The sequence below is a fragment of the Chelmon rostratus genome, chromosome 13 (assembly GCF_017976325.1).
Source record: "Chelmon rostratus isolate fCheRos1 chromosome 13, fCheRos1.pri, whole genome shotgun sequence".
Lineage (NCBI taxonomy): Eukaryota > Metazoa > Chordata > Actinopteri > Chaetodontiformes > Chaetodontidae > Chelmon > Chelmon rostratus.
Window position 1 is genome coordinate 26,347,258 of NC_055670.1, and position 16,260 is coordinate 26,363,517.

At 46.2% G+C, this 16,260-nt stretch overlaps 1 protein-coding gene across 1 annotated transcript in view; it reads right to left on the bottom strand.

Annotated features, from left to right (window-relative positions):
- Nucleotides 1-16,260, bottom strand: part of itgav (integrin, alpha V) — a 39,487-nt gene that overhangs the window by 17,886 nt on the left and 5,341 nt on the right. Inside the window, exons 3-12 of the mRNA XM_041951246.1 lie at nt 10,155-10,246; nt 9,472-9,586; nt 8,850-8,911; nt 8,639-8,687; nt 4,748-4,870; nt 3,811-3,855; nt 3,330-3,373; nt 3,088-3,144; nt 1,676-1,728; nt 304-379 (exon numbers count right to left, since the gene is read on the bottom strand). Coding sequence (XP_041807180.1) covers nt 304-379; nt 1,676-1,728; nt 3,088-3,144; nt 3,330-3,373; nt 3,811-3,855; nt 4,748-4,870; nt 8,639-8,687; nt 8,850-8,911; nt 9,472-9,586; nt 10,155-10,246 — 716 coding nt within the window. The remainder of the gene's footprint in view (nt 1-303; nt 380-1,675; nt 1,729-3,087; nt 3,145-3,329; nt 3,374-3,810; nt 3,856-4,747; nt 4,871-8,638; nt 8,688-8,849; nt 8,912-9,471; nt 9,587-10,154; nt 10,247-16,260) is intronic.

Consider the following 16,260-nt stretch of genomic DNA (forward strand, 5'->3'; position numbering starts at 1 on the left):
GGGTGAAGCTGAGTGATGCATTCTGGGTATGACTTCATGTTGTTGTTAGTCATGTTAACACTGTGTGCAGGAAGCTCTGCAGACCTTCCAGCCTAACTGTGCAGCCTGACGTGTTCGTCGTAACTGAAGAGAGTAAAAGTTTATTATATTTGTTGGGTTAACGTGTTAGCACTATTAGCATGCTAACCTTAGTGCTAATACTCATGTAGCTGGATCCTTGAGTGTGGCCACTCTGATGTTCATTGTTTGCTGTATGTGTGCAGCATCCAGAAGCTTTAGTTGGCGTGTGTGTGTGTTTCCTACCTGTCCCACCTCCCTCAGTTTCCCATCTGACCCTCTGTCCATGAAGAGAGGAGCTCCAACCAACAGATCAACCAGCCTAACGAGCAGAGAGGAGACAAAGCAGAGAGCAGCTGTAACTCATCATGTACTCATCAGGATCTGTTGAAGGGTCTGAGCAGGCGCCGTGTTGCTGTTTTCATGGATTTTATTTCCATTAGCCTTTCTCTCTAAACACATTCAGGTCTAAGACACATGTTGCATGTACGTCCTTGTTTTAAATTGTTTACATCAACTTGTAATTAGCGTACCAAAGTATTTTATGACACATTACAGCCGCCAGCTGTGACCGCTGCAGCCGGCAGAAACGCGTTAACCCCGCGTGCTGCAGAAAATATTTATAATGTGGCATTAAAACGGACAAACAGAGGCAGGACTGAGTTTCAGCAGCTATTCATAATCCTTCAGTAAGTCTGAACAGAGAAGTTATGTCAAACACAAATCTGTTGCTAGGAAACATCTGTAGCATGTTTCAATCAATCAATCAATCAATCAACTAAAACAGAAAGGTAGTGTAGCATCACAAGCTAGCAGCTAAATCTTAGTTGCTGTGGATATTTGTGTTCTTTCTGTCTTCATACATGAAGAAATGTGTGTGTTTTATAATTAGCGGGAAATATCTGATTATGCTAAGCTGACTGACGTTATTTACTTATTCAGTCAAATGTTATTAGCACCAATTAGCATTGGTAATTTGAAGTATATTGTGTTATTTTTGTGAAATGTAATTCACACCATCATGATTAAAATCATTATTAAACAGCATTTATCAAGTTTCAGCTCAGATGTCGACTGTTCTCCAGATTACCGCTAACTGGGTCAGACATGAGCATGCTAACGCTAGCTTTTGCAGCTGGTTTAGTTAGCTACAGCTACACCTGCAGGTAGTGGGTGTAAATATTGATCAGAGCTAATCTCTATGTAAGAACCAGTTTGTGAGCTGCAACCTGTTTTAGTTTAGTGACGATGAAACTAAACTTAGTGAACACTGACGTTAGCATGAAGCTAAGCAGTGAGTATGAGGTTTGTGAAGAGGAGCAGGAGGAGCTGGGCGGAGGCAGGATGGTGGAGTGACAAGGTGAAGACAACACTAAGGTCACAGAAGACCTTGAGCAAGTTCAGCATGATGAGATATAACCTCTGCATGAACTAGCTCCATTATAACTCATCTCCAGGGGCAAAATGTGGAGGCCATTAAAGCTGAAGGAGGCAGGCGGGTTGTGTGAGGAAACACCATCAGAGGTCAGCAGAGGAAACGACTCTCATCTTAAAAGACAACCGTGGTAACTACTGAGTCAGACGAGGAGGAAACACCAGAGCAGACAAACAGACTCACCCGTCGTTATTAACATCAGAGGCAGCGACCGAGTGTCCAAAGTAGGCCGCCATCTACAGGACAGAGAGGAGAGCATTCAGAGGAGGTCACACTCTCACCTTTATTTCCACACCCCTGAATCGCTGTTAATATTACAGCAAACAATGAAGACACAGAGGCCATCATGAGAGCATCAACACTGCATGTTCAGTTTCACTTCCAAACCACATTTACTGACACATCAGACACATGAACAGCAGGAGGAGGAGGAGGAGGAAGAGGAAGGGTTGATACAGAGCCAGCTGTTCAGAGCAACTGGATTTATCAAGAACATTAAATCACTTGTGCTAAAGTGCCCCCTGGGCGCCAAACGCGTGCTAAAGTGCCCCCTGGGAGCCAAAACACGCTCTAAAGTGCCCCCTGGCCGCCAAACGTGTGCTAAAGTGCCCGCTTGGGAGCCAAAACACGCTCTAAAGTGCCACCTGGGAGCCAAAACGCGTGCTAAAGTGCCCGCTTGGGAGCCAAAACACGCTCTAAAGTGCCCCCTGGGCGCCAAAACGCGTGCTAAAGTGCCCGCTTGGGAGCCAAAACACGCTCTAAAGTGCCCCCTGGGCGCCAAAACGCGTGCTAAAGTGCCCTCTTCAGTGGCGAGGATGCGCTATATGTGCCCTTTTTTTCCTTTTCGCCCCTGCCCTTCAAAAAGTCTGTGCACGCCACTGATCAGATCCCTCTGAATCCTCCACGCTGGAGCGAGCGAGGAGCCTCGTTAGCACCGTCTGAATCAGCTCCGGACATGTTGTTCTGTGACTCGCTTTGACCTCTCACCTCCTGGTGGAGATCCTTCAAGAGGAGCAACAACGAGCCCAGAAAGGATCCATCTGATCCACCAAGTCAAAGTGGCTGATTCCAATCCGAAAGCCACCCACGAACATGAGATCAGCTGCTTCCTGTGCTCATGTTACATGTTGTGTTTTAAAGGCTAATTTAACAGTTAACATTTAGCCTTTAGTCTAACTTTGGTATATTTACAGTGATGCTGTTTGTCCCTGAAAATAAATAAACCTTGAGAGAGAGACAGAGGACCTTTAAGAGATGTCTGTAAAGTGACGGAGGAAACAGGAAACAGATCATAGAAAGGTTGTTGGGTTCAGAGGGCGAGTAACGGAGGACAGACGGGAAGTGAAGAGGAACTCGTTAACGTCTGTCTATCTCTTCCTGACTTCAGTTCTACATTTACAGACTGTTCTTCACCTTTAAAAACTGTCAACAAACATGTCATACATGACGCACAGGAAGAGACTTCATCAAGACTCAATCATGATCTGTTTGTGGTTAATGTGTGTTTTTCTGGGACGGGACCTCGCTGTGTCCTCTCAGTGCAGACGTCAGTCAGAGGACGAGCTCGTGCAGATATTTCTGTCTGTGCGGCTCACCTGCGTTCCCGTGAAGTTCACCATGGACTCCATGTTGAGGCCGTTGAAGATGTTCACCTAAAACATCAAACACGACAGGACTTTACTGAAACCACTTTAAGGATCAGCAGTTTGAGACAGTAAAGTGTTTCCTGCAGCGGTCACAGGGTCTCCAGCACACACGCACGCACACACACACACACACACACACACACACACACACACACACACACACACACACACACACACACACACACACTTACATAACCCAGTGCCTTCTCCCCTCGAGGGACTCCTGTCACGTAATCTGTGGAGGTGAGAAGAGACAGCTGATTAGTTTGGTCTCACAGCTGTTTTGGATCATCGATCATTGATTATTGTATCAAATACTTTGTTTCAACCATCGTTTGGTTTCTAAAATGGCAGAAAACTGTGGAAAATAACTTTTTATTAATTATTTTATCTGAGCGACACACCACGCGGTTCACTGTGATGAAGGACAAACAGGAAACGCTCACAGTGGAGAAGTCCTGAACCAGGACGTGTGTTTTCATTGATTAATAACTTTAACAATTAAGTGGAGATCAAACTATCTGCAGATTCATTTTCTGTTAACTGATCAATTAACTGCGGCGGCTGTACGCCTGACCCCTCTCTGTCAGCATTCAACTGAACTAATAATCAGAACAATCAATCATCATCACGACGAACAGCAGCCGGTGATCCTACAGCTTCCTGTCTTACCTTCTTTCCCGTCGTCGTTGAAGTCTCCGACGGTCACGGAGTATCCTGGGGAGCAGAGACGCAGAGTCACTCAGTGAAGCTACAAAGCCTGGCTGGTCTCAGAGCAGCTGTTATTTGGGTGGACTGTGTGTCGTACAGGTCAAAGTTCAACAACTGGAGCTTAAATTCTGTGACGATATTCAGGAAGATGTTTTCGGACACAGCTACTCAAACGTACATAAGATAAGATAAGATAAGATAAAAACTCCCCGGCGGGGAAAAATTGATTGATGGCGCCCCCTAGTTTTCCGTCTCTGTTGTCCGTCTATGCAGACGGACACTTTATCAGGATGCGGCCGTTCAAACCTTTGCACTCGCAGTAACAGCAGTGTTGATCTGCAGACTGACCCTGTGCTCCTCTTCCTCAACCTTCATCCATCTTCTCCTGTTTAAATGTTATTTCGTGGACTTTTTCTGCATCAGAATCGAGGCCCTTATTTGTGATTAAATCACACAGAAAGCCTGTCGTTCTGACACGTCGTTCTGGTCGGGAACAACAAGCAGGAGACTGAAGGAAACAACGTGTTGCTTTTTGTCTCATACATCTACTTCTACATAATGATCACCATGGTAACCGGCTCTGTTCTTCACATCAACAGGGCTGGTATTAACATACTGAAGCAGAAGGGAGTGATGTGCTTCGATTTTTATCCATTGTTGTATCCTTTTTATTGTCTTTTTTCTTCTTTCTGTGTCTCACTTTTATTCTTTGCTGTGTGTAACAGTTAAACATGTGAGATGAATACAGTCTGATCTCAGCAGAATGGACTCAGACGTCAGCAGATACAAATGAAATGTTCACGATGCAGAGCAGGTCATGTGCTTTGACGGACGGTAAAGTTTATCTAGTCTACTTATCCAATTAAAAGTGTGTGTGTATGCGTGTGTGTGTGGTTACCGAGGTAACTGTCATCATACTGAGCGCTGGCCGACTTGGTGGCGAGGGTGTTTCCATACGGTGTGACGTAATTTTTGTCAATCCGGGCAAAAATCTCTGAGACGTCATCAGAAATCAGCTGGCCTGAAGAGAGGGGAGAACGTTAGAAAACAGGGCAGAACAGAAGAGAAAGGAGAGGAGAGAAGAGAACAGAAGGAGAGAACAGATGATAACAAGAAAAGAGGGAGAGACCGAGAGAGAACAAGACAGAACAAGAAGAGAAGAAGAACAGAAAAGTAGAAAAGAAGGAGAGAACAGAACAGAACAAGACAGGAATAAGAGAACAAGAGAGAACAAGAAAAGGAGAGAATCAAACATAATGAGAGAGAGAAGAAGAAGAGAAAAACCCGAACAGAAACGAGCTCAAGAGAACAGAAGAGTGAAGAGGACAACAGAGCAGAGATGGTTGGAGAACAATAGGAGGCGGAGAACAGAGCAGAACATAAGAAAGAAAAGAGGAGAAGAAGAACAAGTGATTTTATTTTTGTTTACAAGCTGGTTTAGAAAAACACACACAAGCTGTAATTAGAGGAACCACACAGCTGCCACAGCGTGAACAACTGTGTAATCAGAAACAGAGGTGTGTGTGTGTGCGTGTGTGTGTGTGTGTGTGTGAGCGTGTGTGTGTGTGCGTGCGTGTGCGTGTGTGTGTGAGTGTGTGTGTGCGTGTGTGTGTGGTTGGTTGTGTAATTGTGAGTGTTGACTCAACAGGAAACAATAATTAGCTAACACACCCCAGGAAGGGCCTCACCATGGAGAGAGAGAGAAAACATGGCACCGACTCAGCGTCCAGGATGTATACTGTCACACCCTCTAATGTCAGACGACTGGACAAACATGGCTTACAACACACACACACGCACACACGCACACGCACACACTGAACCCTCACCTGCCTGCACTTTACCTGCTGATTAAACTCTTCAGCAGGTCAGAGGGAGAAGTTCTAGCAGCTCCGGCCGGCAGTGGACCCAGAGATATCAGAGCTGTCTGATACTGAAGGAAACCTGGACCTGAGGAAGGTCTGCGCCGGCAGGGGGCGTCTTGCTGTAATCAGATTGATGGACGGCTCTTTTTGAGATGATGACATGCTCGGAAAGTGCACGAATGCTTTCACGCCCAGTGTGTTTGTTTCGGTTAAAACAAACCCTGGTTCATTTGCCCGCTGCGTGCAGCTCGTCTGCGCTGGCGTGAAGGCTGTCAGTCGTTCCCTGTTCAGACCAAGGACACTTGAAAAGGGGGGGGTCTCAATCCCCTTTAGGACAAACAAACGAACAAACCCACCACAGGACTGTGTGAGAGCAGATGAGCTCTGGCTGCTGTCACATCCATCTGATCATCTATAAGCTACAGACCCTGTCAGAGCTCTCTGCTGCCCCCTGTGTTCAGTCTGATGAACTGAAAAACGTCACACTCAGCCTGTTGTTCTTCATCCAGCTTCACCATTCAACGAGTGAACCGCTCTGGACTAGCTTGTTTGTTAGCATTAGCTTGTGGCTCGTTGGTGTGCTCTTTCCTCTTCTCATGTTGATCGATGGAGGACTGAATCGTTCAGTCTGTATGAACACACCTGTCTGCTGGATGTGAAGCACAGATCTTTCACCATGCTCATCATTAGCTCAAGGCTACGACACATCATGGAGCTACTCTCAGAGAACAGTCGTTCCTTCTGCTCGGGTCCAGGTTCACGTTCCCTAGTGGGTGGTGGAACATCAAAGCAGCTTTTTATTAGTCCTACTGAAGGCAGTCAGGACCCAGACGGCTTTGTGCGGCAGGTGCATCTGGACGTCTGACTGTCAGTTTGATCTCAGCCCGTCGGTGAAACCAGAGCCTGGACTGAGCCACCAGAAATATCACATGACTGTCAGGTGGTTTTCCTGATCCCCACAGGAGGTTGTGGCCACAGTGACAGGGCCTCCTCATGCTGATCCGGCACCTTCGAAAACCACCAAAACACAACATACAACGGAGCTGCAGCCCAGCGGGTCAATGACGATCGTGAGCAAAAATACTTCAAGTGCTGTTTGGACCATTTTAGAGAAACATCCTCATTATTTGGCAGGACGTCAGATGGAGACCTGAGCTTTGGCTGTTTGTCTGCAGAACTCTTGAGGTAAAAAAAAAGGAATTTTTAAATGTTTTTAAAGGATAACTTTCGTTTTTTACAACCTGGACCTTATTTGTAGCATTAAATACGACCATTTACTCACCCAGACAACTTTGGTGGCATTTGGAGTCGTTTTGAAGAAATTAGCCCCAGAGGAGCGGCGCGTATATCCGTATAATGCGAGTACTCGGGGCATCCATGCGCAGCCTCTATATAACGCATAATCTGCAGAAACTCGTTCATATTCCAATATTTAGTTATGATATGCTGCTGCTATTCCCCTCTGAGCCCGTGGTGGTATGTTATCAACATCCAGCGTCTCTAGGCAACTACCTCTGACGGGGATGATGTCATTTTCGAGCAACGCACGGAGGCAGAGAGAGGAACAGCTGGCCAAAGAACAACAAACGGCTGCGCGTCCACGAGTAGACGGTAACTGGTGGTGTTCTTGTGGACAATGTTCATCGATGACAACAGAGGAGGAATGCCTCTGTTGCTCAGAGTGGGACTTGCGGCCAGGAGACGCGTTTGTTGTTGTTTGACCAGCTGTTCCTCTCTCTGCCTCCGCATCCTCCTTTCAACGAGCTCCTCGTCCGTGCACACACATCGTAAACAAAGTCATCGTCCACCACCTCAGAGTTGGAAAAATATTCATCCATTTTGTGAAAAATAACAGTCGCAAACTACAGCTAAACTAGCCGACCGCCGCGGAGTTAGCCGTGTTGTGGCTGGCTGCTCGCAGCGCGCAGCGCTCGAAAATGACGTCATCCACGTCAGAGGTAGTTGCCTAGAGATGCCGGATGTTGATAACATGCCACCACGGACTCAGAGGGGAATAGCACCAGCATATCATAACTAAATATTGGAATATGAACGAGTTTCTGCAGATTATGCGTTATATAGAGGCTGCGCATGGATGCCCCGAGTACTCGCATTATACGGATATACGCGCCGCTCCTCTGGGGCTAATTTCTTCAAAACGACTCCAAATGCCACCAAAGTTGTCTGGGTGAGTAAATGGTCGTATTTAATGCTACAAATAAGGTCCAGGTTGTAAAAAATGAAAGTTAACCTTTAATATAATATTTCCTAGCTTGAAGTCTTCTTCGCTGCCTTTGATGGTGCATGTTGATGGTACACTTCTTCGTGCATGATCGCCCAATCAGACAGCAGCAGGAGGGTGTTTACCGTGTGAGGCAGCTGGATTCATGAGATCACAATATCACAAGACATCAATGCAAGAATCCATCTTTCCAGGCAACGTCTGTGGCTGAACCACAGTAGTTTGGACCAATCAGCGTCCAGTGCTGCAAACCATCTGAGGCGTCAGGTTAATGTGTCTCTCCACAGAGTCATACTGCTGAGGCTGCAACACACCAACTACACCAGGACCCACTCATGAACACATACGCAGTAAACACACAGTGCTACGACCACACGGTACTTTTACTGTGAGTACAATGTTGTTTGTGATTAAAACGACGCCCAACCCAGCGACGATCCCTTCAGGCCTGTTGGAGACCCTGAGGAAGCCCCTGGTCTCTGCCAGCTGGCAACACAACTGCTGTGAGGGAATCCTCATCCTGTCCCTCTGTTATCACAGTGAGGTGCCACACAGTCCATCTGTTCACACACACACACACACTCACACACACACTCACACACACACACACACACACACACACACACACACACACACACACACACACACACACACACACACACACACACACACACACACTCACCCTGCCAGTAGAAGCTGCCGGGTCCTCCCACCACCACTTTGTTGTTCTTCTGAAAACACAAAAACAAATGAACTTTACTACTTCACTTCAGTAATGTGTGTGAAGGGTTAATGACAACACACCGCTGGCCCAAACCCTGCTAGACGTATCGCAAGAAACTACGTGCAGATGTGACGGCTGAGGTTTTTCTGCGTCAGTCTCGGTTACCGACCTTCAGGAAGTCGGCACTGAAGCCGGCCTGGCAGAAGCCCTGGCCCTCTGGTGAGTTAGCACCTGGACAGAGAAATAAACAGCAACACTAACTCATAGAGAAAAGAAAAGAGGCGGACAGTCAGAGCTGTCAGAGCCCGCCAAATATAAAACGCTCTACATGTCATTTATATTTTTTCCATTGTTAAAGTCATTTACTATCAAAACTGTGTGGATTTGACTTCTGAAGTGAGATCACTGTTAACCAATCACATTTCACCCTGGAGAGGGACAGTGAAACAGTGACAGTGTGTGCTAACCTGGAGCTAACAAGCATGGACATACTGCTGCTAGCTTGTTGCTAACAGCTGGTTGTGGATCTGCTGATGCATGGAAGACATTTAAAGAGTGTGTGTGAACGTTTGTTCAACTCTCACATCAAGGTAAACGTCCAGGGAATCTTTATTCACTTTAACAAAGGCTTCATCTGCTTCAGCAGATCCTCTTCTTCAGAATACGCCAGTGTTTCGTTATCATTTCTGTAGTAACATCAAGCTGTTGTTAAGCAGCTGCTCGGTGTTTAATCGTTCAGTGTGTGTGTGTGTTGGCTCGTTCGTGCTGGGCGTTACGAGAAAAGAACGCACTCGATCTGCAGGGGGAGTACTCGACCACCGTGCCCCCTTTCTTCAGGTAACACGTCCCCACTGGCTCTCGCTCAGAGACGCCGAAGGTCGACCACTGGTAGAGGGGAGCGCAGGCCTGGAACACACACACACATGCACGCACACACACACACACACACACACACACACACGCACAATAAATAAGATTTAAGCCTTGATTGATTGAGAAACACGTTCAGACAAATAGACAAAGCAAATGAATGTGAAAAAACAAAAAACAAAAGCCAGAAATAAAACAGATTTAATCATTAATGTAGATCAGTTCAACTCAAACCTCCAGTGTTCGCAGTACCCATGACCGGTGTTGTGCTTAAAGTAATACTGCAGTACCATCTATAATCAGCAGCAAAGGAAGTACATGTAGGTAACAGTGTATGTAACAGTGTAATATACAGTAAATATTCTATTATTAGGTGTGAGACAACAGAAACGAGTCTGTCATACAAAAACTGTAAAATCAGACTGTCATGTACTTCAACTGCTGCGACGAGTTTAAAGAAGCTCAGCGTACAAATGTGGCTTCAACCTTCTCTGTTCTCTACAAAATTTACTGGGATGAGGTCGAGATTACAGTTTGATTGATGCTGTCACTGTGTGTGTGTGTGTGTGTGTGTGTGTGTGCGTGTGTGTGTGTGCATGTTTACCAGGATGTGTTCTCCATCAGATCGTACTGAAGCACCAAACCACTGTTTGGATTTAAACTCCATCTGAGCCCCGTCAGCATTCGTCCTGTCGCCTGTGCAGAAACACAAAGTGTCATTACTGACTGACGTCAATCACACACTTTGCGTTTGAGATATCAGACATATCAGATATAAAACCATCGAGCAGAGTTTTCCGACACCAAGGACGAAGACTGGACACACCTCGCTGCTTCGCCAACAACAATAACACACCTCCAGCTGGTTCCAAGAATAAATCTGAGCTTACAATTAATTACAAAAGCTAGAAACATTAAATATTATTCTCTCATCACCAAGTAGTATTCAGCCAGCCTCATCTCACACACACACACACACACACACACACACACACACACACACACACACACACACACACACAGATTGCATGCATTCTAAGATACAGAGCTGTGAACTGCATTATTACATGAGTATGAGTACTCTGTGTTCATCATTACATTATCACTTGAGCACTCAGTATGGATGAGCCTGACCAGCAGAACACCTCGTGCTCTGAGTCTTCGCTGGAATAAAACGGCGCTTCAGAGCACGGCGACCAGAAGCTGGGACGCTGCTCGGGGATGTTGAGTGCAGACAGGGAGGAAATGTTGGGGGGGTTTCCCAGCAGGTTGGGAAACTCCAGCCTGATGACAAATGTCGGCTGCGGCTGCTGAATTTAAAGCGCTCCGACCCTGTTTGACCGATCTGAGAGCAGCAGAGCATTCTGGTCCGTCGGACGCTGCGGATAAATACAAAGAGGTTTGTTTCCCAGATTCTGCCACTGAATCGGATGTTTCATCCCTGAGCTGTAATTACGACGGTCACGACGCCAGCCAGCCGCGAGGCCGAGTGTTTGTGCCAGCTCGTTACCATCTTACTGTAACCATGACAACACACTCTTTGTCTCTTTCTGTCGTGTTTGTCAATGGAGGACTTCAACCCTCAACCAAAGGAACGAGTGAATGTGATCAGTGAGCTGCTGGTGCGTCTACAGCAGCTCCGTGAGGCTGTAATGTTCACTGGAACAGTTGAGAAAGTCGCTAACAATAATTAGCCCGGTGGATCTGTTAGCAAGCAACCGCTATCACAACAGACTACTGTGTCACAGCATGCGCACTCAGTAGTCGAGATGGGATTTATGGCTCTTTGAGGGGAGCTGGATCTTGGTGAGCCGTTCCTTTCAAAGAGCCGTTCAGAAAACTGGCTCATTTACCTCAACTCGTTTTATCTTGGAAATAACCACTGGGAGGAATGAATTTAGATATCCCACCAATATGAGTTTGAATTATTCTGAAATATTGATTATAACGTTATTTGACATGTGTGGATTAGATTTTAAAGTCTGATCTGGATTAATTGTAATATTCCACAGGGTGCCACATCACTCTGCTTTGACAGCGCTTTGCTTTTTTTTAATTTTTTTGTTACTGGCAACGAAGGCAGCGTGCACAAGGTGGCGTGATGCTATTTGCATATCTAATAAGCAGCGTGCAGCTGGGCAGCGCTCCTCCCCATGTGAGAAAAAAAAAAAAGAACGGTTCCCAGCTGCGACTCGGTTCCCATCGTTCACGTTAATGACCCGTTCAAAAGAACCAGTTTGTTCGTGAACGTCACAACACTACTCAGTAGTCATTGCTACGTCATGTGAGCGGCAGTATTTGTAGTTTACATGCAGACAGACGGGTGAACATTCAAGTCAAGTCAAATTTTATGATTCGAGCAAAGACGTGAAAATGAGCCAGAAAGACGAAAAACAGACTTCAATTGTCTTAACAGACAGGAAGTAGTCGTCATTAGTGTAGCATGTTAGCATGCTAACTTTTGCTAACTATCAGTGAACACAAAGTGCAGCTGAGGCTGAATGTCGTTGGTTCTGCTGGTATTGGCTCATAAGTCAAAGGACTGGACACATTAACATGTTAACCTGAAGATGGCGCTGAACAGCCGGGGGATCAAAAAAGTTCTAACAATTTAGACACATTTGTTTATCTTTGGAAATATCTGTATGAAACAGATGTGACAGTTCAGAATGATGATCAGCCTCTGTGTGGACTCCAGGAGGGTCCTGGATGAAGCTGGATCACTGCAGGACTTCAGAAATACTCTGTGAGATTACCTGCTTTTCTTTTCTGAGAAATAATCAAACGTATTATTTTGTTTTCCAGGCTGCAGTTTGTAAACCGTCTTCTAAACTTCCGGTCTCACAGCTCCTCATCCTCACGGAGCAGCTGACGGCATCGTTCAGTAAAAGCTCCGTCAGTGAACATCGAGCGGGGGTCGGAGGTTTTAGTGAAGCTCAATTTTGGGGGCGGTTTTACATCTGGGCCACCTGAAAACCGGGTTTGTCTTGTGACGTCAGAGCATGCTCTGTTACCTGCTTTGATTACATGCAGATTTTGTTCAATGGTGGACATGGCTAACGTTGCTAACAGAACTTTTGACAAGTTAGCACATAGCTGCAGAGTCGCTCTTTCTCTTTGATGGCAATCGTGTCTCCAGTTGCCTTCAAATATTAGCTTTTTTCCAGGCTCCTGATTGGCCAAAAATAAGGGTCACTCGTATAAAAGTCGATCATACAGAGCAGACATGAAACAAGTCAGAATCACCGAGCACGCTGACAGACGGCGGACTGATCATGACATCGCGGCTCTGAGTAATATTTCTGTCTTTGTTTTCACTCACTTCCTGTTACAAGCTCAAATATAAAGCTGGACGAGTCACGCTGCAAAAAATAAGAACTGCAGCAGGAACAAAAGCATGTGGTGCATCACACACACACACACACACACACACACACACACACACACACACACACACACACACACACACACACACACACACACACACAGAAGGATTCCAGTTCATTCTGGTCTGTGGTCCACTAAAGCTTTGGCCAGCAATCATGTAGGTCAGATCAACAACAAAGACTTCTATTATGGGAGTAAGACACACACACACACACACACACACACACACAACACACACAACACACACAACACACAACACACACACACATATATATATAAATAGGCCACTCACTAACAGCATTACAGTCAGAGGAACAACATCAGTGCAGGTTTTCTGGTTTCTACCAGATCCTGCAGGGTTCTGCAGGGTTCTGCGGGGTTCTGCGGGGTTCTGCGGGGTCTCAGTGTCTTGCTCAGAAGCACTCCAGCAGGGCAGATGCTTAGCTGACACGTTAGACTGCAAACTGAATCCTGCTGAAGCATAAACATCCTGTAAAAATGTGTCTGCTTCAGCAGGGTCATTCAGGCTGTGTGAGACAAATTCACCTTTTATGGACATAAGAGGCCTGGAACAGCACACAGCACGAAGGCTGGGAGCTAAACCCACAAACGGGCCTGGCTGATATTCCAGCTGGTATCAGCTTATTGCAGATGGACAAGAACAAGAAAGGGCATTATAGATTAGGTCTAAAAAACCTTGTGAAAGTCCTTCAGACGAGTCCTGCAGGGAGACTTTCAGCCCACAGGGAATAAAGTGAAACATGTTGTTTGTTGCTGCAGGTTTTAACGTGCAGATGTTTTTCAGTGTCTGTCTCATTCTCACTGTCTGGACTGTTCAGACTGCTGTCAGACTCTTCATCATGACATGAAGTGGTAGCTGTAGTTTCTGTTTCTGAGATGCTCTGGACTCGTTTTCACCTGTCAGGAATTTATTTCCTCCAAAACATGCCAACACACAAGCTGTCAGAAACTCCTGCAGGTCAAACAGCACTAACTTAACACTGTCAGGGCCGATAAGGAGGAGACAAAGGACAAGGAGACAGGAAGGCAAGGAGACAAGGAGACAAAAAGACGAGGAGTCAGGAAGAGAGCTCAAAGGAGGACAGCACTGTGTCACACTGATGTGTTTGTTATTTGTAGTTTCATAGCTGAGGTTTCCCACACAATACCACGCACGCACGCACGCACGCATGCACGCACGCACGCACGCACAGAAAGAGACACAATGACAGAAGTGCTTTTCTTAACAACAAAAGCATCATCTATATTCGTTCCTTTGGGGCAAATCATTACATCATCATCACCACTTGTTGCTACACGACCTGAGACACTGAAGGTGCATCATGTGACATATTCTCTGTGTGAAACACCTGGCTTGTTTCTCCTCTACCTGCCTGCTGGGTTTTCTTCTTACTGAGACTTGAAGTTGTCTTTGTACTCGCTTCGCTCTCTCTGACAGAAGAAAACATCAAAACACCTGAGCCTAAAACTGCCTGCTGTATGAATCATATGAGGGCGAGTCGCGTCAGCTGTAAGTGTGTGTCACGGAGTGAAGTCATCGATGAGGCCGCGGCGTTTCAGCAGAGGATTAGAAGTGTTTTGAAATGACACCTTTCATACATTCTGTGGCCAGTAGCTGATTATCCAAACGTCCACGCCCGGAGCTAGCGAGCCGCTGATAAACCAGCAGTGAACCGGCTCAGCTGACTGGTGCTTCCTGTGTTCCACTTCCCATGATGCACAGCATGTACATAACGATGCAGAGAAGTGTGCTAATAAAGCGCCACCCAGCTTACTACAAGGAGCACATTACTCATTTGTGGGGTTTCAACTTCACAAAAGCCCGGTTAAGTACTAGCTAAATACAAGTACATGCTATCAGGGTTTAGCTTAACGTTAGCATCTCTAATAGCATGTGGCAGTTTGCAGCACCGGGGCTCCACAGGGTACTGTACTCTCCCCTTTCCTCTTCAGCATCTACACATCGGACTTTAGACACAACCCGGAAAGACCAAAGAGATGGTGACAGACTTCTGCAGGAAAGCACCACAGACTACACCGGTGTGCATCCAGGGTTTGGACCTTAAGATCATGGAGGAGTACAAATACCTGGGTGTCCTACATACTCCTTTGGAGTAGACACTGTTAAAAGCTTTTTATGACTTTGTGGTTGCATCTGCAGTCTTCTACGCAGTGGTCTGCTGGGGCTTTGGAAGTCTGTTAGCCTGTTAGCGTGACATCATTTATGCCATCAAGTGCGCTAGTTAGCGACGGCTGGACACGCAGAGCAAGGCGTGCTTTTGTTTTCTTCCGTCTAAAATCGAGTTGATCGCGTGAGGCAGACGCAGCAACAGTAAGTGACTCTGAGGGGGTCGGAGGTTAGCAAGCAGTCAATAACTGAAGAGCAACGAGGGCAGACGGCCTCAGCGTTGTTGTTATGGTCACATGCAGTTACACAGTATGCTCGTGTAATCCACCAAATCAACTGTAAAACTCTTCTAGGAGGATGTAAACTGCATCACTGCACAGTGAATATTGAATATTAAAACAACTACATATTCACCTTTCAGTTTGATTTGGCAAACTGAAAGGTGAATATGTTTGCAGCTCAGCAGGTAGTGATCAGTGACCTCTTACCACCACATGTTCATCACTGCATCACCTTTCACCTTCACAGCCATTCGACCAACTGCTCATATAAAACACTGAGCAGCAGCTTTAAGCTTCATTCATTCAGGATTACTGGTGCACAGCATAGTGTTTCACTCAGTCAGAAGTGTACTGAAACCAAAAGCATCAGCGGAAACTGGCCGCAGTCTGACACTGTCCTCTGCTCACTGTTGCTCCGACTACTTGGAACAATAACTTACACAATGATCACCACAGCCGGGAGGAGCTGTGTTCACACAGAAGACAAGGAGCAGGACTTCACCTCCACTCAGAGTCCCTGGGCGAGTCCACACACCTCCTGTTTCACCACACATTCCTGAATGTGTCCCAACACGAGATAACAGCAGCTAGCTGGGTTCAACCCTTATTATTCCATTAAGAAGAAGACACAGTTGCTGCAAACTGAAAGCTGCTGCGCTCTGCTATTACAGAGGAAAGTGAAGGACTCACAGTCACTGAACGGTCAGATGCTGATGACCTCCTGTTTGGTTCTGTCTGTTTCTACGTGCGGCTGCAGCCACATTTACATGATATGTTCAGAAAGTGCTGATCAGTTTGTCATTCTCACACTACACTCAAACAGCAGCAGGAACAGGAAACGCTGCACGTAATCCAGCACTCTGACTGATGACCTCTGTTTACTGGAGCCGCAT